This window comes from Aptenodytes forsteri, unplaced genomic scaffold, assembly GCF_000699145.1.
Source record: "Aptenodytes forsteri isolate BGI_AS27 unplaced genomic scaffold, ASM69914v1 Scaffold5, whole genome shotgun sequence".
NCBI lineage: Eukaryota > Metazoa > Chordata > Aves > Sphenisciformes > Spheniscidae > Aptenodytes > Aptenodytes forsteri.
In genome coordinates this window covers 2,839,907-2,863,086 of record NW_008795672.1, presented here as the reverse complement: position 1 = coordinate 2,863,086, position 23,180 = coordinate 2,839,907, and the positions used below count along the sequence as shown (strand labels likewise).

The following is a 23,180-nucleotide window of genomic DNA, read 5'->3' as shown; positions in this document are numbered from 1 at the left end:
GCCTTCTTGGCCGCCTGGGCACGCTGCCGGCTCATGTTCAGCCGGCTGTCAACCCACACCCCCAGGTCCTTGGGGTGGGAGTGCATGGAGGCTGCAGCCTAAAAGGCCGCGAGAAATGGGATGTTAACCAGAATTCAGATGTGAAATGGCTTCTTACTCTTTAACCCGAGCTGCAGGACGACACAAAATCTGAGAAAGCGGTCACACGGTATGCCTGTTGCATACAAACAGCATTGGGCTGTGTGTTTCAGTGCTTTAGCACCGAATGAAAAAAGGACACAAAACCTAAATAGGCAATAGTTTAAAAAAAAAAAAAAAATAACCCTGTGCATGGTCGAGCTATTCATCTAGCAGCGTTTCCATGACCAATGCAGCAAATGCTAGTTTGAAGTGAGTCTAATTACCTGCCCTGCAGTGGGAGCTGGTCTCAATTCTCATTAAAAAGCCCCGGCGCTGCGATGTGCGCCGTGATGGGCTGCAGCACAACTCCAGCAGCAATCTCTGTAAAAGCAGATTTCTCTGATTTTATAGTATGTTTGGGGATACATTTTTTCCCCTTCCCAAGAGATTTATTAGGAAGCCAAAGCTTTTATGCCTATTGTATGTGCAGGCGCGTTCCACACGATGGAGCTCGAATACCTTGAATTGGTTTGCGAAGCAGTGTCCGGTGGGATGCCTTGGTGCTGTCTTGTCCTTCGGCAATTCTTGTGGATTATTTCTGGCCCAGGTTATCCTGGGAGAAACTCTGAAGCATTATATGTTAAGTGCAAACATATTAACGCAATGTTAAGAGCGAGATTCGAAACACACAAAATTCAGGACATTCCTTAGCAAAAATTCCCACTGATGCTACGGCCCGGCCGCGTTTTAAGGCATAAATCTGTAATGGCATGCAAAATCAAGTGGTACAATAAGGCTGACTACCAGGGCTGAGTTATGGTTGTGGTAGATAACTTAATTTTGGAATTTCCTGACTGTTGTGCACTTACATTTTCAAACTTTAACATATGATTATTGCATTTAACATTCTTGGGTTTTCAAACTAGGAGAGCTTGGTCTACTGGCAACGGTTTGAACGTGCAGTGAAATAAACATATCCATGGAGTTGGTAGATTTTTCATCGCTTTCAAAGGAGAGCGTAATTAAAATCGCACCCTCTCTATTGCATTAGTGTTTCTTGCAGAAAAAATACGGCCTCGGTTTTGTGCTCTGTTAGAGGTGGAGTGGGACATTCAGTGCCAAGCTTTTCGTTTGACCTTATAAGATGACAGGGATTAGCTGTAAAGTACACGTTTGGCTTAAAGGTTCCCTTAAATTTGGGACATTCGGGATCAGGGGGTTTGCTACATCCAACTTCTCTTAAACTCTGTGATACCTCTGAAATACAAGCGAGCAGATTGTTGGTTGCTTTAAATCAGCTTTCGTGTCAGCTGCACCAATTTACGCAAGCCAAGAAAGTCTGATCCAGAGTCTTGTGGCTTTTGCAAAGCCTGGCATACTTCATAAGCTTGACTTTTGGCTCAGGTGTGTAGGAAGCGATGTATGTGGTGGTGCTTCTGCTGGTGTGATGATCCTTGAAAGCACGGCATGGTCTGAACCTTGTCGCTTCCCAGCCAGGGAAGGGGGTGTAGTGTGCCGTGGCTCGTGTCGGCGGGCATGGCAGCTGCTCAAAGGAGCACCCACAGTGTGGGTGCCCGGGCACCCCGCAGCAGGGGCCACAAGCCACACGTCCGCCTGGTTGGGGTTAGACCCCAAGAGATTATCTTGGTTTCACCCCATCCTTACCTGCAGAGCAGGGTGGTGCAGGTAGCAATAACAACTCCTTCCCCTACCTTTTTGTATTTTGAGAACAGTGCCTGATCCTGCCAAGGAATTCCCTTAAGCGACAGCATTTTGCTTTGAACTGCTCCACTCTTCCAGCGGATTTGCCTGCAGGTTGCAGCGTAAACATCTTCTCTAGGCACAAGGGCATGTCGTGGTGTCTCTCGTGAGGTAAAACTCCCTGCCCTCACGACCTCTTGCTTTGGGGCTTGTCAGGGTTTTGGGTGCTGCTGCCCCTCACTGCTGCTGCTCCTCGAGGGATGCTCTCCTGCAGCAACCAAGCTGGTGGAAAGGAGCATGCATCTTACCTGAAATAGGGTAAAGTCTGGCAGCTTGCCTTAAACACACCTTCATCGACAATTCTGTTCATTAGTAAAGGACCTTTTTGGGGGAAAATGTTCAACTGGAATTTTAAAAGTTGCTGGTGACAGGCCATCCAACACAAAGTAAGTTATTCCAAAGGTCAGCTAACTCCACTCTGAGCAGAATTAGGCTGTAATCGCGGTCAAAACTTGTACAGCTTCAAATCCAGATGTTGGATTTACTTATACTTCTGTTAGCTCGACCTAAAAAAAAAAAAGAAAAAAATATTGTCCGCATAGGCTGTAATAAGGTTGCTCCTCAGTTTTGTTTGACACGTCTAAGTGGACCTGGAGTCCTTCCTTGCAGAGAAAGCTCTCTTGTCCTTGAAACAATTTCACGGACCTTGGCAGTTGTCCCAGTTTTTCCAGGTCGGTCTTCAAGTGTATTCCCTAGCATTTTAGTTGTAGTTCATCAGCGTGTATGGCAATTTTGCAAATAATGGATTTTCTGTTCAGTAGAAACTGAAAAATCGGGAGGAAAATTGTTTCCTTTGATCCAAAACGCAATATTTTATTTCATTTTCCTACTAGCTAATGCTTTTAGCCATAGTTCTGTTTTGAAACAAAAGTGTTAGCTCAGAAGAAAACACTTCCATTTTGAAAATATCAACATATGACATTTTGACTTAGGTGAATTTTTCTTGTACTTCCCATTCCAATTTCAACCTCTTTGACTAAACATATTTGCTAAATTTGATGAATAATCTTAGCCACCGTCAAAGAGCAAAGGCTGTTCTCTAAACACTTTTCAACAGAACTCTTCTGATTCTACATGATTTTTTTTTTCTTGCCTGTACATCGGAAGATTCGCTATTCCTCCATGCAAAGACATTCATTTGCCATCCCGACTTCATGCTGTGCCTGCAAACCAATGTGATCCCCGTGTCGTCTTCCGTCAGCACTCCCTGCAAGTGCAGTAGTACTCGTGCTCCTGTAAACAGGACCCACCTTCAAGTACACCGAAACAAAATCTTGTGCACCATCCAGCTGCTTAGCAAGAAATAGCGATTTTTGGAAACCTTAACTGATTATAAACAGATATGTACCATTATTTTATTGAGATTTCTATTCTGTTTATATTGCTGCTAATTACATAATGCTCTCTTACTGACCGATCACCTTATATTCTTGTGTTTTAGCCCAGAAACAGTATCGCAATACCTGACTTCTCTCTGACTTGCTGATAATCAGGCTGGACAGCCTGACTGTGTTCTTGGCCAGATCTTTTGAAACCTTTGAATGAGAGTTGCTCAGATCTGATGTTTTTATGTTTACCCTCTGCAATTGCTCTCAAACAACTTTCTGAGTTACTGCTGACGCAAGAAGGGTTTCACCATCACCTGCGATGTGACTGCACCGTTTGCTTTGCCAAATAGAGAATAGGAATATTGACTGCAAAGCTTTTCCCCCAGCCCCTGTTTTAGTTGAGTTACTGGCAGCTCTATCATTTCCACTAGAGAGGGAGCAGCACCTTTGTTCCTTTGGCTCTTAACAGACTTCTACCGTGCTTTTTGTTTGCTTCGATGCTGCTGAGCATCTGAATTCAGGTTCCTTGTGCTCATCGGACGTGCCCGTGACTGTGAAGGAGGGATTTTGTGATCTGTTGCCTTTTGTGCTCAGCCACAGTGAAAATAGCAGGACTTTGTACCCATCTTTCACCTGTTACCTCTGTGGTGTTCCAAAAAAAATGTTAATTTTGAGGTATGGCTACTCCAGAGTCATTGAGAGGACAATATTCACGTGGGACAACACGGCTTGGACTGACCTGGCCCTGACTCCCCTCAGAGACCGGCATGGCCAGGGGACTTTCTGATGCAAGTGTACACAGGCAGTCTGGCATGACAGCCCTCCTAGACCAGCCAGATCCATTTTGGCCACGCATATTTTTCCCTGCTGCCTCCAGCCTTCCTGCACAGCTGACAGAATGCATTGTGTCAACAAAATGATCGTAGGCACAACTCGCACGCAGTGTTTTGTAAGGGGTAAGTGAGGTAAGGCTGGGCAGGGGATTTCTCAGCCAAGTGTGTTTCGTCAAGAGAGTAATGTTAAGTACTTTAAACAACTCTGTTTCTTAGGAGATGCAGCTCCAAGAACAGCTACTTCTCTTGAGAAATACCACCGTGCCAAAAGGACATCGCGTTGATCCCAAGTAATGTCCTCTGGCCCCTAACTTGGGGACAGTGGATTCACTGGTGGGTTCAGGGAAGAATGACCCCAGCGGGGCAGTTTGGCTGCCGTGCTTTGGAGATGCCCCTAAAAGGGAAACGATGGGAATTTGCACAGCTAGAGAAAAATAACAAGAGTTCCCATTTCCATACAAGGTAACCCTGACAAAATATGCACGCTTAAGCTGGGCTCTTCTCCAGTGTCCTTCCTTGAAGTATGTTGCCTCTGGGTTGCCCATAGGGACAAACACCATACCCTTCCCATACCAGTTAATGGAGTGATGTCCCATCCGAGGTGGGAAGGAGACTGTGAGGTTTCAGGATGAAAAGAAGGCCTGAGAAACGTTATCGCTCTGTTCTCCTGTGGACTTCCCAAGTGGGTCCTGTCCCATGGTCAACCTTGACGTGTTGCTATGTAAAATACTTCAGGTGAATTCCCCAAGAACGAGGAAAGCCCCATTTTATTAAGGTTTATGTTCCCTGGTGAGAAGTTATGTCCTTGCTCGGGGCTTCCCGGGGCTAAGTACAGGCGGGTAGCAGTGGGGCTGAGGCACCTGCACCCACTCAAGGCGGCCGTGGAGGGAAGGCTGTGAAGCTCCCCTTTCCTAAGCACCCCACCGTATCCCAATTCTAGTTGCATTTGGCCCCGAAACAAGGCGGAGTACAAACAACTCAAAGCTTTATCGTCCTGATATTGAAAACTTCCCCGGCCTCCTGTGTGTGGCTAATGCCGTGCTCTCTGCACTGTCGTTGACCTCAATGGGAGCCTGCAGTGTGTACAAAGGTAAACGTATGCTTTGGGCAATGCTCGGGATTAAAAGAAGACCTGGGGAAAGAAAAAAAAAAAAAGACTAAAAGCAATCTGAAATGGCATGAGGAAAGACTGGTTTACAAAAATCTGATGTTTAAACTCTGGCAAATGTCACATATTGCCGCAACAGCGTCCCATGGGAATATGGATCCAGTACTGATTTGTAAGAATAATATTTGCAGCACCCCAAAATTGAAGTGTAAAATATAGTTGTTGGAGGAAATGAATTGCTTCTGTTTTCCTCAACTGCAGCTAAACGTGCAAGAAATGGGAGTATATTTTTGGCAAAACCTGATTTGAGGTAGAAAACCACCAGAAGCTGGCAACACTTCAGGACTATGTATCATATGTTTTTGAAAGTCTAGAAAATTGTCAAAATAAGCTTTAAAATGATCAAGATAAAGCACAGATCAACTAAAACTGGAACTTGGAATCTCTAAAACTTTGAAAAATTTTGTGTGCATGAACTTTGAATTTGACCGTGCAGATCCAAAATACGTGTGTTGAGCTGGTGCTTTACCAGAGAGTTGTTAACTTTAAAGGATAGACGAGAGGAATTTTGTGAGCATGCTTTCATGGAAATGCCATAACCCAGTTTGGGATGGTTGAACTCTGATTGAACCAAACTGCTTAAATGTACTCTTAAATAAGAAGAAAGCAGCATCTTCTCTATTGCCGCGTATGCAGATAAGTTGAAAGGTTATGACATTATTTTGTGTTTTTAAATCTTCCATTCACTGAGCACATTTTATTGTGCAGTTTCTATTTTAATTCTTGCTTTTGCAACTATTCTTGCGTCCGTAGGGCTGTAGAGGTAGACTTGAGGATAAAAATAAAAATGGAAATAAATGGATACCTAAAGGCAGATTGAACCATAACATTTACATTTTTCCCTTATCTGATCTGAGGGTTTTGCAATTGCTGGGTTAGCAACCCTCCCTCTCATTCACGAACTTCTATTTGACAGAGCAACAGGAATGCAGATCCCTTGTTTCTCAGCATCACTTAACGGACTCGATTTGGCAAATCACTTCTTATGGGATTTGCGATAACCCACCACAGCTGATTTTAGCAGGACTTTAGGCATTCAGTATGCATGGGTTCTTCAGAAGAAACTCATTTCTAGGTACTTAATCTGCAAGGGAACTCTTTTCAGTAATCTTAAGGGGACAAATTAAATGGCTAAAATGTAGAGTGCTTTGGTTCATTGCTACTGTATTTCCACTGATTGAAAGCTGCCTGGTGGCTGTGGGAGGGTGTAACCAATTTGTTTGAATAAGCTGTTCAAAAGTTTCCACTCTAAGAGACTTGTAATCCTTATTTAATAAAATGTTGTCATAAAGACCACTTTTTAATTCCTCGATGGGCTGGAGATGACGTTTTGAAACAGAGGTCCATTTACATTAAGAATATGCATACTGCGGTAGACCAAGAAAAACAAGGCTTTATATAATATTTTTGAGTTTTACAGTGTGTTTTCCTTTATTTTACACTAAGTGACAGATTACCCCAAAAAGAATAAGTGATAGATTCATAAAAATGTAATTGTATAAGGTTAGCTGGTTTGTAGTGCAGCCCGGGTTGGAAATTGCCCCCAGGGAGGCAGCCGGCACAGAGCCTCTGGCTGCTCGACCCCATCTGGGATTGGTCAATGACATTTAACCTTGGGGCTGCCCGCACCTCGGGAGTGATTTCACTCCACGGCTTTTGAAGGTAAAAGAGGAGGGATCAAAACACGTAGGGCATGAGCACCAATCCCTTTGGTCTCAGCAGAGACTTTGGAGACCACTTGTCTGTTGTACCGGCTCATCTTTGTATTGACTTTTGGGGTCTCCTGGGTGGGGACTGCCACCTGGGATGTGTTTCTCCCACTCTCAGTGAGATCAGAACTACTACTTTTTATTGCCAGAAGTGTGAAGCTTTATGTGTGGGGTCACACAATGGACGTCGGTCCCCCTCCTTCAGGCCACGAGACAGGCGGCGAAGGTGTTGAAGCAAAGAAAAGTGGAGCTTTGCCCTCGAGCCTTTAAATAAGGTTGTCTGCTGGACTGTGTCCTTCTGTTTTATTATGCCCCGGAATGCTCTGTAGGGATGAGAACAGGCATTTGCTAGAAGAGCACTTCAAGAAACATAGGTTTAATGCTAGTGAACATTTTGGGGGTAGGAGAAAACAGCCAAAATGCCGTGGTCGAAATGCTCAAGGGAGAGCATGTGGCAGTGGTGAGGAGGACTGAAGAGCGATGTTGAGAATGACAGACCCGAAACACCGATCTGCAGCAATGTGGCAGTGTACAAAAAGTGGGAAGCCTTAAATGCATTTTTTTTTTTTAGACCATTTAAAACTCTGCGTGTGCGTGTATGTCCTTAAATGTATGTGCCAAAATTTCTGACAAGTGGTAGCCAGACGCTAGGGGCTTACAAACAGGCTCCCCATAGGATAAAGACTTATTAATATGGGTTTGGCTTAGTTTGATTGTAATATCTTTTCTTTCCAGTATTGGAGCAGGGATCATCCCAAACAGTGTGCAGACAGCAGTTACTAAAAATTTGCCTATAAACACAGAGAATAAACCAGAGAGCTCTCACAGCAGCCCACCGCTGTTAGTAACTGCTAACTATTAGCGTAGCCTTCCCTGGAAGGCTGAAAATGCGTTAAGACTGAGGAAAGGCAGTGTGAAATTATGTGCACCAACACACTCTCGTGAGCCAAGTGTTCCTGTTTAGAGGAGCCTCTGTTTTGGGTAATTTCAAATATAACCTTGTGTTCCTCCAGCCTGCCAGGCAATGGGGACGGGGATGATGCTGAGCTCCTGGGCCACCTCTTCCATTGAAGAAGTGGCTGAAGCAGCTCCAGCTGGCCTTCACTGGCTGCAGCTTTATGTGTACAAGGACCGGGAGGTTACCAAATCCCTCGTGAAGCGTGCAGAGAGAGCAGGCTACAAAGGGATCTTCGTGACAGTGGACACGCCATTCCTCGGCAGGCGCATCGATGACGTGCGCAACAAGTTCCAGCTTCCTCCCCACCTCAGGTAGGTGCCGGCTGTTGGGATGTGGGACGGGCGCATGGCAGTGCCACGGTCACCATGAGGTGTTGGGGGGGAAATTTGCCTCTGGCACAAGGAATTTCTTCCAGGTGCCACACACCGCACTGGGCAATAACTGAGCATGTATCTCTCGCTGTGCTTGGGCTATGATCTGCTTTGGGCCAAAACTAAGCTCTCTTGGCTGTTTGCAGGCTGTAAAAGACACCATGTGCCAGGGAAAATGAGGCTGCAGACTGACAAAGTTAGAGGGATGGGGCATTTCTTTGTACGTCTGTCAATATATCCTTGGACGTCTTCAAAACTCAGCTGGACACAGCCTTGTGCAACCCACTCTGACTTTGAACTTGGATCCAGGTGCAGAGTTGGCTGTGCTCTGAATGGGTGTCTGGACTAAGTGCACCAAAGGCCCCTTCCAACCGATGTTATGGTCCCTTCGAACCTACGTTATCTTATGACAGTGCACTGGGTCCAGGGCCATGTTGCTACCGACCACAGAACCCCTTTCCAAGCAACTTTAACTCTTCTTTTACTCAAATACAGAAACACATGGGGATCAGTCTTTCTAAATTCTCCATGAGGACAGTTTCCACCCCCACATGTGTTTTGGGACATTTTCTATATCTCAGAAGAACTTGTGGCCTCATGATTGACTTCAGCGCTAATTCTAGTTCCTCCCTACTGCAGGGCCTACGCAGCATTTAATTTTAACAGAGTTATCCAGTGGTGTTGTAAGGGCGCTGATTTCACTAGCCTTTTGCAAATACAAATTGGTAGACTGTAGAGACCATCCTGATAAACATATGCTGAAGTGTTGGCGCGGTGTTAGCAGCCAAGGACTGGCTGGAAGAGTATTTAGTGGATGGGATATCCAGGACTTGGGTTTGCAAAACGGGGCTAGAAATCTTGCAGGTAGGTCTCGGTAGTGACCGCAGTCTGCCGCGGCATATATTAAGACTACTGTGTTTGCTCTTATTCAGAGCCTGCAAATGAACACAAAAATGGAGAGAAAACAAAGTAAAGGATAGCTGAACATATTTTGAAGCAGATTAACTTTGATTTAAGTTCTGGGTGAAAGCTAGTTTTGAATATTATCAATGGATCTGAAGTGCTCTTCCTATGTCTCCTAAGACTGTTATGTTATACTATGTACATACCATATGTAACATGTACATAGCAAGAAATATAGTATCACATCCTGAGGTCGGTCTTCTCTTTCATAATATTCAAATTGAAGGTAAGCCATGGGACTCCGCAATGAATCTGATTCTTCACCTCGCAGGCAAAAAAACCTCCAGAGCTTGGGGTGTCGGATCTCCCCCACACACTTGTGCTTGAAGCTAACAGATGATATGATGAAGGTAGACAGAGCAACCTTAACTCTGCCTATGATTTCTGTACTGAAGTACAATCTTATGAGGCAAGCACCAGAAAACAAAAAATCCCTGACAAAACTAACATGAAAATATGCCTCATATAGCAATCCTTCTATAGATCTGTGATTGACAAAACATTATTGATACACACTGTCATTTTACCTAAAAAAAGATAATTAAATAATTCTTTAAATAGCTTTTTTGAGGGGCAGTATCATTTTAAGGCCTGGGGTTAGAGTTTTTCAACGTGAGTCAAATAACCCAAAAATATTTGAGGAAAGCAGTAGAGCATTTCTGAAACACTTTGACCCCACCTGGCTGAACTGTAACAAGGTTTTGTTTGAGTGAACTGTATGAAATAATATGAAGTTGGAGTAATCTTTAAAGCTTCAAATTAATCACTTCAGATTTCAGAATGACCCTCGGACAGTGTTTTGTGGCAGAGTCGGCGGGGGAACTCTCCTAGTGTGGGGCTCTGCTCAGTTATGTGATAACTTTTTCTTGGCTTCAGGGTTTCAACAAAGTTTCAAAGCAACAACAAGGTGCCATTGTGCTCAGAAATGTATGTAAGGCAACATTCATTCAAGTGTTGATCTGCATTTCACAGGCCAAGAAAAACAACACTTATTTATATAATCTTATCCATGGTTCTGTTTTCCTCTGGGTACCCCACCCTCTGCAAACCAACAGCTGAAAAGCTGGATCTTGCTAAGAGCCCGCTCCTTTCTCATTTTCTTCTGGGCCTGGAGCTGAACAGAAAAGCCGTGTGAAATGCTGCTTGTTGCAGGCATGAAATCAGCAGCGAAACTAGCCAGTTTCCATACAAAAATACCGTGCGCTGCCCAAAATGTGGAATACGAGTGTAAAATAGTGCGATGTGGAACGAGACACGGCTTCCGAAGAACAGAGCAATCAGCCTCGTGTGGGACATGGGTGTCCTTGGCGGTACTGGTGTTGCCAATGGTGGTTTAGTGCTTGTGAGCACTCAGGGGCTGCTTCAGCTTTCTAATACAAACACAGCCTGAATTTCTCTATTCGCCTTCCTTTCCCCTTCTCCTGCTTTATCTAGTAAGGCTGTGAAGTCTTTGGTGCAGCAGCTGTCATTTATCATTCAGTTTCCTAAAACTGGTGAGATTAATTCAGTGCTAAAGAGCAAATAATAGCTAATGTTTTCACAGGAACTTCATTCTCCTCCCCGCCCCATGTTTTACAAGGAGACATACAGAAAAGACACAAGGTGAACTGGCTGGATGTTGGTCTTGTCAGACAAATGAAAATTCTGAATTCTCTGCAAGCCTTCATGCAGATCCATCTAGTTCATGGAGCTTAACAAAATTTCCCTTCCTTCTTCTCCCCTCCCACCTACCCAATCCCCTATTCCTCCAGTAGCTGAATCCACTGGATTTTTAAAAAAACCAAACAAACAAACAAAACCAACAAACAAAAAACTTGCTGCATGAAAGCTAAGGGAATTTTTGCTGGTAAGTAGAGGTGCACCTCTTGACTTCAATGGGTCCTGGGTTATGTCAAGCAAGATTGATGTTCTCTCTTCACATCCAGCCTGTACCGCTTTAGGGTCTGAATGTCTCTGATGCGTTTCTCCTCACAGTGCTCCTGGCAGATACTGTTGTTCCTATTTCATGGTGGGAAACTGAGGCAAAAGGAGTGGCTGTGTCATGCCCAAAGTCACACGGGAGGTCTGTGGCAGGACAGATGCTTGAGCCCAGAAACAGAAAAGCCGTGTGAAATGCTGCTTGTTGCAGGCATGAAATCAGCAGCGGAACTAGCCAGTTTCCATACAAAAATACCGTGCGTTGCCCAAAATGTGGAATATGAGTGTAAAATAGTGCAATGTGGAACGAGATGCGGCTTCCGAAGAACAGAGCAATCAGCACTAATTGTGCTCTCACTGCTGGGTTTTCCTCCTGACTGTGATTTGATGCTGAACCTTTAGATTTTGGACTTCATCCTATTTCTTTTGAAAGCACTAGGACTGTTGCCTTGGGCCAGAGAAACTTGCACCGATGTTATCAAATGCTTCGCCAGCCAGAGGTTTCGGCTTACTAAGGACTGTGATCTGACATGCTGGGATAGGCTTTTTTGCTCCTGCCCTGCAGTAGAGCAAAGGTTTAACACATTTGTGGCTACAATGAATCTTCCTCAGACTATTTTTCTGTGTCTTTTGTCATTTTAGATTAAAAAACTTTTCAAGCAGCGACCTGGCCTTCTCCTCAGGGAAAGACTTTGGAGAAAATAGTGGACTGGCTGTGTACGTAGCGGAGGCGATTGATGCAAGCGTCAACTGGGAGGACATCAAATGGCTTCGAGGGCTGACCTCACTGCCCATCGTCATGAAAGGAATCCTCAGGGGTGTGTAGTCCTGCCTCTTTCCATGGGGGAGGCGAGACATCCCTTCTCGGAGAGGCACCAGGGAAGGAAAAGTGCTCGTGCCGGGGAAATTTCTGTAAAATTGCATACAATTGTATTACTTTTTAACGGCAAGCATCCCTTTTGCTAATGTGGAATAATATGGTGGGATGCACGTTCATATTCCTGTGCTGCGTTAAGTAGGGAAGATTGGCCAAAACAATCAAAAGGAAAATATCTTCTCTTCCTCATGCATGGTTAGGAACCCAGCAACGAAGACACTTGCAGAAGCAGCTGCTTAAATAAGTACCTGGAGCTGTCAGATGGTTTGTATGGCTGTGCTACAGGCTGTGTTTACCTTGGTGTTCAGTAGGTAGGGACCAGAGCCACTGGGCACTAAACCAGTGAGTTGGTCGGCTGGCATCGTATCAGTTGTATCTGGAATCAGATGCAGCCAGGAAGATTGAACTTGCTCCGTTCGTTGTGCCTGTAAACTGATCTGAGTTGTATACAACTTAAAGGAAAGCTGGATTTCCAGTCTGTCAAAAGAGCACTGAGCACAGTGAAGTGGTTTCATTAAGTATGGATTATTACTGTAATTGTGCCGATAATTTTGGCTTGGAGAAAATCATTTAGCAAAATAATTTCTTAGTGATGAGTTGTGGGACGTAGTAGAGAAAATAAAGGCTAGCAACCAAAGTGGCTGCTAATCCAAAGTGGTAAAATGTTCTGCTCCAACGTTTCAAATGACTTTTCTGGTCTTACTGCTCAAAGATACAACTTTTTTCTGTGTTGAGATGGGGCTTTGGCAGGATGAAGCCCTAAGGTCCAGCAATGTTTTTTTAGTGATGCCAAAATTTCCCTCATCATGGTGTCAACAAGCTCCCAGTTATGGAAGGGCATATCTTGTTTGGTTGTTTTTTTTCTAGCTGATGATGCTAAAGAAGCTGTAAAGATCGGGGTAAATGGTATCCTGGTGTCAAATCATGGAGCACGACAGCTTGATGGGGTCCCTGCAACTGTGAGTACTGGTGTCAATATGCACCAGTAGTCTCTGTTTTTCTCTACCTTTTGGCTTCTTGTTTGCTTTCTCTGAACACATGGTAGCTGGAGGAAAAACCTGTAAATATGTGTGTTATATGCCTTAACCCACGAGCAGTAATCTCTCTCCATTTCTCTAAGTATGCCACATCATACTCCGAGTTAGATACAGCCTCCCCTTGGTCAGATCAAACAAAAAACCACAGGAGGGTTTACGTGGGGCTGTTTCTTCAGGCTACCTGGGCACCCTGTCCTCGGCTGCAGCACCCTGCAGGGAAATCCAGAAAAGCAATTTCAGATAGAGTATTATTGTCAGTTACATTTTTAGAAATTGGAAAGTCTTTAAGAAATTTTTTTCCAGCCTCCTCTTTTATTTCTCCTTTCTCATCCTTTTTTGAAAACCCCATGTTGCCGTTTGCAGCATGCTGAAGGTTGTACTAGAGTTGTTTTTCCCTTTTAATATTCTTCGGAGACTTCTGAAAAATTAGAGTTACAGAACAGCTAAAGGCAGAATGAAACTTTCCATTTTTCTCTTTTCAAACATTTTCACCTTTGGAAAAGGTACAGGGTGGTTAAATTACAGTTTTTTCCTTTTTTCCTTTTCCTTGTCATGCTGCCCTGTGCCTTTTCCAAAGGTGAAAAGGGATTTGAGAAGTTCTCAACTGGCAAAAAAGAAAGAAGTAAAGGAAAATGAAAAAGTATGTGTTCAGGCTGAAGGAAAACCCTCAAAATTCCAGTCATCACTCATCCTTCTTCATTTGGTGCGGGAAAGCTGTGCAAGTAAAAAGAGAATGAAAGGGAGGAGGATCAAAGCCCAGTAGTGACTGTTTCAGTGTTCCTAATATGTCCTTGATGAAAACCCGCCTGTTTTCTGTGATGATTTTCTGAAGGGAGAAGGGGACAGGTAAGCCCTTTTTCACTGCGGAGTGTTTTGCACGTGAAGTCTTATCTGCTCAGCTGTCCTACTGGCATGTCCCCCTCTCCCCTGGAGCACTTCTGCTCTCTGCTGCTCTCCTCGGGGGCAGCTGAGGATTTCCCCAGCCGAATTCCTTCACCGACTGGTTTTCTGAGGTCTTCATGTGGACCCATTGATCTCCTGGTTGCGTTGGTTGGTTCTTCACCAGCCAAGCCCTGCACTGGAGAGCCAAATGCCAGCACAAATGGCTTTCTAAATGGTTAATGAAGTTGAGACATTGTCCTCTGAGATGCTCTTGCCTGACTGTCTCCAGGTACTCCTGGGGCCCGGTAAGAACCCCTCCCCTGATGTCAGGTCTTCTCCAGTTTCAAAAGAGAGACTGATATTTTTCTTTTTCAAACGTGATTTTGTGCTGTTAGAGAGTTTGCAGCTATTCAGTTTTAGACACCTTAAGGGGAACTGAATTTTCAGAGTGTGGGTGCCTAATGCTTCTGAAACAAATTTTTCTTCTTTAACTTCTGTCCCCTTTATCTACTTGTCACCTTTTAAGAATGTATTCCCCAATTTCAATAAGAGTATTTGAAAATCTTGGGCAAGTCTGTGTGTGAGGTAATCCAACAGGGAGAATGTATGAGGATATTAAAAACATCATTTTGAGAAATGAGAAAACTCAAGAAATATGAATTAATTTTTTTGCCAACTGCAGTAGAACAGAAATTAAACTTGCAAAGTACTTGTTATGAGTTATTCCTTTGCAACACCACAGTGCAGAGGAGAAGGTACTATTAAAGCTGATGTGTTCACTGGATTTCACCGTACAAAGAACTACATTTCACAGTGTAGTTTTCGTAATGTAAATATCTGTATTGGATCATGCTAAATGTTTCTGTTTTAGAAACATAATAATTTTCTTTAATTTCATAGGTTTTCAGAACGTGAGCTGAACCCAAGCTGGTTAATATTTCTAGTGTCTAGTTACACATTGAGGAAATCTATGTTTTAATTATGGTTTGCATCATACTTTAGTTATTACAGCACTTTAATGTTGGTACAGTTTGTCAGGATGTAGAAAGTGGTCTCTGTATATGGAAATAGATCCAAAATATGTTTGGCATGAGAGCAAAACCAAAGGGAGGGGAAAAAAAAAATCACAGCAAGTGCCAAACTTCAAGAAAATTTTAATCCAAATCTAAAAACAAACTGCACTTTCAAGTTTCCCCCCCCATCTCCTAGTCATTTTGTATCCATTAGAAAGGAAATGAATTACATCCGTATTTGTAAGACATGAATTTGTGTGCCTTTTGTCTTACTACCACACACCGTTTCCAGTCCCCTTAGTACTTGGCTTCCAGTTTTGTGTCTTTCCTGACTTTCATGAATAGGAGCTATTTAGGCATTGTAGGAACAGTTGCCCTGTAACTAACACTTGAGGCTTGAATTCAGGAGGCTCATCTCTTCATTGGGACCTCTTGCATGGTGTGGACATGTTACTTAACTCCCTGGTTACTTACTTGTAACTTAGGAACAGTAAAAATCCTCTTCCCCCTTACCTTTATCACTGGTGTAGGGGTTAAGTAGAGCTTGGTGAAAGTAACATATACGTGCATTAAAAGAAAGCATTTCCCACCTTGCTCAAAACTCAGAGGAAAGCTAATTTTTTCTTATATGAAGAAGTTTCCTCTACCTTTACTCCTGTAATAAAGATGCATTTTCAAAAGGAAAAATACATTCACTAAAATTTTTCAGCCAAGTCTAAGTTCCTCAAGGCACATCTTTCTCTTACTCCATGTCTATAGGTACAATGCCTGCCTCTGGGCTTCTGGATGCGAGCTGGCCTTTAGTATAAATGAATAATAAATTTAAACAGGAAAGTGAAGATGATTATTTAAAAAGTGACGGTGATTCAATTTCATCCCCAAACTAGTGAATGCTGGAATTTTGGAGAGTAACATCAAGGAAAGGCCTCTTCTATGCTTGCCATTTCTTATATTCTTCTGAAGTATCTGATACTGGCTTGTGTTGGATACATGTCATGGGATCAGATGGACATTTTGTGTGACCCTGCTGATTCTCATTCTATTTATGTGACTCTCCAAATAAATTTGACCTTTGTATATATCGGCTAAAATGCTAAGTCACTACTGTTTTTCAATACAAAGCTGTCTTGTTTGTGCATACAGTTAGGCATGCAATTGCTCATTTAGCTTCTTTAAAGCTCGGATCCTGTACATAAGAGTTCATTCAAAAAATAAATAGCGTTACAGAAGCGGACAAGCTGTATTCCTGGTTTCACTCTTTTAGATTGATGTCTTGCCTGAAATCGTTGAGGCTGTGGAGGGGAAGGTGGAGGTGTTCCTAGATGGTGGTGTAAGAAAAGGCACAGACGTTCTCAAAGCATTAGCTCTCGGTGCCAAAGCTGTATTCATCGGAAGACCTCTCATCTGGGGCTTGGTTTATCAAGTAAGTTAGAAAAAGCTCAAACTTCTGTTTTTAGATACCTACACTCACTGTTTAGGCTTAGTGCATGTGCATATGTGTGCACACAGGGGTGCGTGTGTGCCGGAGTCTGTGTGTATCCAGACCATCTAATCTAAAATTTGCTATGACAAGTACTCAGGAGTTACGGTTGTGCATAAAACTTTGTTGGCACATGTATATGTGTCTGTATCTACACACATGAGCTATATGTACACATAATAGTACATATTGTCTCCTAATCTCCTAGGGTGAAGAAGGAGCAAAAGAAGTTCTCCAGATGCTGAAGGAAGAGTTTCGCCTGGCAATGGCACTGACGGGTAAGACATCAACGTTTCCTCTCAGTAATAATCACCTCTGTCTCGCATTTCCTCATAGCTTTCATTGCCTTGGGCAAGATGCTGTAGTAACCTACAGAAGGGAGATGGAAATGTTTGCAATATAAACAGACTAGGCTATGGAGAGATGGGAAAAGGACTTGTTATCCCTGTCTTATAGACGGGGAACTGAGTAGATTAAGTAAAAACAAGTAAAAATGTTTTTCACAAGGAGAGCAATAAATCCGTAGAAAAGTAGTGGCAAATCCTTGGTCTCTAAGGGGTGGATTTCATCTGACAGAATGTAGATTTCTATGGGTAGAGAAAGAAAAGGCTTAGAGTGGGTTAGAAAAGCAGGGCTTTCAACTGATATGTAACTTCTCCTCCAGGATGCCAGAAAGTAGAAGAAATTGGCAGGACACTAATACGAAGACATCAAGTGTTATTTTCCAAGATTTAGGTCTGAAGACTATTGCCTTGTGTTGTGTTGCCTGTTGTACAGAAAGCGTGCTACCAGACAAAAAGCAACCGCGTTCGCTCTTTGGGCCTCATCCTGCAATCCTGACTGAGAAGGGGTGGTCTGTAGGAGATCACTTGTTGAAGAAAGTACTTGAAGCAAATTTTACAGGTGTTTCCGTATTCTCCCAGGCTCCTAAGGAAAGCTGCTCTACTGGGAGTTGTGATTAGAGATGGGCCTTTATACAAGACCAACATAGAAACTTTGAGGTGTTTTGCAACAAATGCTAATATTAACTTACATGCCTGGAAGTAACTTAGTTGTTAAAATGAAACTATAAACAGAAATGTTTTGATAGCAAACAGCTATCAAAATGCAGAAATTTAACATTTAAAAGATACTTCTTGCTCACTGTTTAGAGAAACTATGTTGTAGATCATAGAGATTAAATCCTGCTTTCTTATGAACATAGTGTCAGTTCCCTAGCGACTTTGTGCTATTCCTTTATAAGCATGTGGGCTTGTAGCATGTAGCTCAGAGGACTCTTGGTTGTAAAGAAACGAACAGCAAAGCAAAATTGGGGAAGTTCCGCTGTTTAAGTGACACAAAACCCCTTTGCAATCAGACAACCATTATGTATGCGCATCAGGTATAGGTCAGATCCTTGGCTGGTGTAAATCCTTGTAGCCCTAGTGCCTTCACCAAACTATGCCGACTGCACCCAGCCGGAGCCCTGAGTCACATTTTTCGCCTGGATTCATTTGCTGACAGTGGCAAGTGAAGTCTGATGATACCTGGGAGAGTTTGTAGGGTTTGCGGCCACGTGCAAAAGAAAAACTTGAGTAACTGAGGCATTAACCCCATGACTTGGGAAGATCCTAGTGGCTCTATTCAGTTTCCATGAACACCCTTCAGACAGAAAAACCTTACTGTTATTCACTCTGCTTATGATGAGGACACAGAGACATACAGGATCTGCTCCTCTATTCTCTGAACAATCCAAATTCCCACTGAATTCAGGACAAATTTTGCAACTGTCAAGACCACAGGAATAGCTTCATACTGCGAAGTGACCTTTCCCAAAGTGAGCAGGCAGAGGAGGTAAGAATCATAGAATCATAATTAGATAGATAATAGATCATAGATCTATAGATAATAGATCATAGATAATAGATAGATATAGATAATAGATAGATCATAGATAATAGATCATAGAATCTACTAATCTCATCTTGGGTAAACCTAAGGGTGGCTCTTCGTCTGTCTCACTTCTGTTGCAGGTATAGCAACGTTACTGGGAGAAGGGAGAGGCCACTGCAGAAAGGTTTTGAAAATCTCGTTGTGGAAATTTAGTGTTCATTTTTAAGGAGGATTAAAAAAAAAAAAGCCTTGATTTCACTGTTCCACTGTCACTGACATCACTGGCCCCACCATTTGTTTCCCATCAGTGTCAGGAGGACTCATGCATTCCGATTCTCCCTTTTTGCTCTGTTTGAAATATCCCTTACTGAGCTTTAGAGGCAGCTTTGTAATAAAATGATGGAATATTGCAATGTGAACTAAAGCTGGGGCTGGAACTCAAAATGGGGAGAAAACCCAAAAGGCCACATGCTTGCCCTTCAGTTGTAAAATTTGTACTCTTATTTACTGCAGAATGTAGTGTGTTGTGTGAGGGTTGCATAGCAACAAAATAAAGTTTATCTGTGCAAGGAAATATGAATGTTTCTCAGAGCATAGAGAAGCATAATTTCTGCTGTTTACTGCATTTATCATATCTGTTGCAATGTGGACTGTGTCAGATGTCAATTACAGACTAAAACTTCAGAAAGACTGTTTATTTTAGATAATATAAATGTTACTTAAAAGATAGGGGCATAATATCTTATGTTTACATGTTTAAGATCTATTTCTAAAGTTTAGAAGATGCAGTTTCCTGTCTTTGCCCCAACCAGATTCAAGGAAAGTTCTGTAACTCTGTGGTCCAGGATAAATTCTGATGGTGAGGAAAGCGGTTTCGTTACTTGTGCGTAACTAACTATTTCTAGTTCCTCTGGGATAATGGGTTTACGTTGTTTTTTCCTGCTTGTTATCTGAGAATTGTCTGACTGCCTTCCAGTTCAACCCTAGTAAGAATAGACATGCATTAAAAAGCACAATTGGAGCCAAATACTAAAAGGCTGTGAGACGGCGTTAACAGAAACGAAATTCATTTGCCTGGTAGACTTCTGTTTTTAAAATATTCCACAGCAAAGAGAATTTCCCTTGATTTTGAGACATCCAAACACAACTGCTTCTGGAAGTTATTAAAAAAAAGGCAGGAATTCTGTTTGGTTTTGATTTCGGGTTGGAAAGCAGAAAGACCCGTGAGTGCCCTCAACAATTTTAAAAGCTGAACAATGTCCAGTCTAAGCGTAACTCTACCTCACAGTTCCTTCACCTGGAGAAGCTGGGAAGAAAATGTAGCACACATAACAGGTGGTGGTGGTAGGTCTATCTGCAGTTTGTGAGGGTGTTTCTGAGGAGAATGTAAGCAATATAACAGAAGAAAATAATAGGTCTTTGTGGGATACGTTAAGTAGAAAATCACAATACTTGCCTCCAAAGTAACAAGTGAGCACAACAAACTCTTAGGAACAATAAATCACAGTCCTCAGATCAAGGCATAGAAGAAGGGGGGGAACAGAAGGTGTATTTTGCATTTATGATGCTTTAGTGTATCTGCCTATGTGTACGTCAAATAACAAACACAGTGTCTTGATGGTTTTAATTGTGAAATTATTCTCTGACTTTACCTTGGCTTTATATTAAGCCATAGATACCAAGAAAAAATGTCTACATAGAAGAAGTTCTAATAAGGGAGGAACATTGAGTGATATTTATCTACCCAGAAAGACAGCATTTAACTGGTGTGCTGGGTGCCTAGAAAAAACCAACCCATTTGGGAGGCTGGTGACTGAACAGTGACTGAATGGGATTCCCTAACCACCTCTGAGGTAGACCAGGAATGTTCCCTGGAAGAGGAGATTGCAACTCTTAATGAAAGAAGATTTATCAGATCTTTTGTGGAGAGGGAAGAGACCAAAAGCAAAACCTGAGAGTGTGGAAGAGGAGGAGAATCCTGGACCTTTTCGGAGAAAGTGGTGTCTCCCAAGAGGGTAAGATGTGAGGCAGGCTTTTGCATACCGATGTTTCATATTCAGTCTACAGTGTTGATTTCTCTGGTGCTGTCAGTTTGGAAGATCCCATTTTTGGAAGCATCCCCACAAAGTTGTCTCCATGGCCCCTGTGAGTCCGTCGAGGATTAAACCCACTGAAGAGAATATGGAAGAGAGTAGCGCTCTAGAGAGGATGTGTAGAAACCACTCGGGAGATTTGGAGAGGCTTCAAACCTGGGGAGGTTTGGGATCTCAACAACTGGAGACCCTTTTCTAGCAAGAAGTTCTAGGCAAGACAGTCTGTGTCCAAGTGACAAGGTCAGTGAAGGAGCCTGTGACATTTTCTGGACATCTGATAGAGCACATCAAGGCTAGACATGCAGGGAGCAGGGTCTTCCTAAGAAAAAACAATATGCTTCTGCAGAAGACCACTTTGAGCTGCAACACATTGGCGGTCTGGGCCTGGAGGACAGGTTTGGCTGCATCGGGAACGTATTTGCCATGAAAGCCTGGCAGTTAAATACATCAGAGGAGAGCGCCAAGGCGCGGAGGTGCAGGACTGCAGGCATGGCAGTCCGGTGAGCAGAAGATGGCAGAAGTCAGCCGAGGGTTGTGAGACCATCTGACCTTTCAGATAAAAAGTGGAGGAGGAGGTTAGTGTAGCTTTGGGGCAGATTTTACTCTCTCGCTTAGCCTGTCAGTTCTTTGAAGCAGAGACCTGCTGCTTTTTGAATGCTCGGAGCCTGCACACAAGGTGGGGAATCCAGTAAGTAAATGATAGGAGTCATAATTCAGTGCACTGAAGCTGAAGAGCTGTGAAAGACATGATCTGTTTTCTTGTGACCTCCACCTCTCGCTGTGACTCTGGGACACGTTATTGTGTTTTATTTTTACTAGTGGCCAAGTCAAACAAATAACTCTGGAACTGGTAAGAACTCCACCTCCATCCCCAATTTTTCAGGTTAAGCATGAAACTTGTCTGTCTTACTGGGAATTTCTGAACATAAATAAACAGACACTTAGAGTAACTCACTTTGATAAATGGGCAGTGTAGGTCGGGGCCTGTTGGATACGCAGGCGACTCAAAGATGAAGCAGAGCTGGGGAAGTAGGCAGGAATGGCTCTGCTTTTCTTGGCTTCTCAAATGGTTTTCAGGCTGAAATCAAATACTTGAGAGCACGAGGAAAGCTGGCTTCTGAAGTCATGATTTTGCACTGAACCTCACTGTAAGGATATCTCTTATAAAGCTACTTTTGATGTGGAAATTTGGCTCCAAACCACACTGAAGGCCATTATAAATAACCACTTCATTTACGGGACACACAAAAGCTGGCTTCCTTGAACACTCCTAGAAAGCAAGTCTAACCTTATTGAGCCATAACCTCAGCTAGTGTAAATCAGAGAAGCTCCATTGACTTAATTAGTTTATACTGATTTACACCAGCTGTGACTGTGGCCCACAATACAGCAAGATATGTCAGCTTTTAAATTCTGTCACTGAGTGTTGAACAAAACTGTTTTTAAAACAAGATTGGCAATCCCAAATTTAGATACTAATGAGACACAGCACTGTAATTGTTTCATGATGCCTATATGCTCCATTTTGTTTTCATTTTGCCTTGCTTCTGTTTTTCTTATCTCCTGCCAAACAGAGGACGACTACCACATATGTTACATTCATAACAAAGCTGTTTTGCTGCTTTGAGAACATGTCCTCCAGATGCAAAATGCCTTTGTGTTGTAGCTCAGCTTCTTCCTTTGCATAGGTATGTTGGTTATGCGCCAATATATGAACGCCCTTGAGGGCCAGCCCCATGTTTCTCCAGGCCCTGGAGCTCTCGAAGGGGCACCCAGAGGCTGTCCCAGCTGAACTTCAAAGATCTGATTCCCCCTTAGGGCTTTCCAGCTCCTAAGTCATCATTTCGGATGGACGGAATGAATTGTTTCCAGGACCACCCTGATAGGAATGCCCTGAGACCATCAATACATCTCCTCTGTCACAATCCTGCAGGGTTCTCATGTAGTTAACCGTATTGAGTAATCAACTGCACTGGTGGCACCTTTATGGTAAGCAAGGCTAGTAGATACATACAGATGGTTTGTTCAGCCAAGGGGAAGACATTGATACAACTAGACTGACAATGATTAATATTGATTATTTTATGACAACAGCAGCTGTAAGTTCCAGTCAAGGTCAAGATAGCGTTGTGCACTGCAAAGATGCTTTTCTGCAAGCAGCAGTCTCTACCCAACAGGGTCTGAAGTGTAAATTGACAGGCACAGGAAGAGAAAGTCTCTCCCTCTATAAAATGAGGATAGAAACAAACTGATTTCCCAAGTTAAGTCTCTTAAATTTCCATTCCACTGCCTTAATTATAAATCATGCTGTTCTCCCTGAGGCAGATAACTCTGGGGTGGACATCACGTATCACAAATACCCAACAACCACCGGAAAGGTCCACAGATGAACTACAGCGCAGAGGTAGAGGTGGGCCACGGCAGAGCCTTTAACCTGTGTATTTTTCCTTGCAGAAGGTGGAGCTCCTTATACAACTGGGACTATATCTTATGCTCTGCCAGTTTGCCAAGCAAAATCTGATTGTGGTGGCTTTGCAGTATGGGAACGGAAGACCTTTTATTTCTTGCTGGTTATCTACAATTCAATAGCATAACATAATTTTACTTGGGTTCTTTCCAAGCCCCTCAGTATACTAACCCCTTTAATTCTGTATACTGTGTTTTATGATTTTCCTGTTAGGAGGACTAAAGCAGTGGATTTAAAACACTTAGTTGTCATTAAAAAGGTTCCTGCAGACCAGGTACCCGTGGTTAGGTTCATTTCACATGAGATTTGTCTAATTTTCAAGAATGGTCAC

General features: G+C 43.0%; 1 protein-coding gene across 1 annotated transcript in view; it reads left to right on the top strand.

The window, feature by feature from the left end:
* The window catches only part of HAO1 (hydroxyacid oxidase 1), a 27,194-nt gene extending 10,042 nt beyond the window's left edge, over nucleotides 1-17,152 (top strand). The window contains exons 3-8 of the mRNA XM_009282520.1: nucleotides 7,933-8,188; nucleotides 11,771-11,946; nucleotides 12,873-12,964; nucleotides 16,202-16,360; nucleotides 16,626-16,695; nucleotides 17,082-17,152. Of these exons, the coding sequence (XP_009280795.1) occupies nucleotides 7,933-8,188; nucleotides 11,771-11,946; nucleotides 12,873-12,964; nucleotides 16,202-16,360; nucleotides 16,626-16,695; nucleotides 17,082-17,152 (824 nt within the window). The remainder of the gene's footprint in view (nucleotides 1-7,932; nucleotides 8,189-11,770; nucleotides 11,947-12,872; nucleotides 12,965-16,201; nucleotides 16,361-16,625; nucleotides 16,696-17,081) is intronic.
* The last annotated feature ends 6,028 nt before the right edge of the window (nucleotides 17,153-23,180 follow it).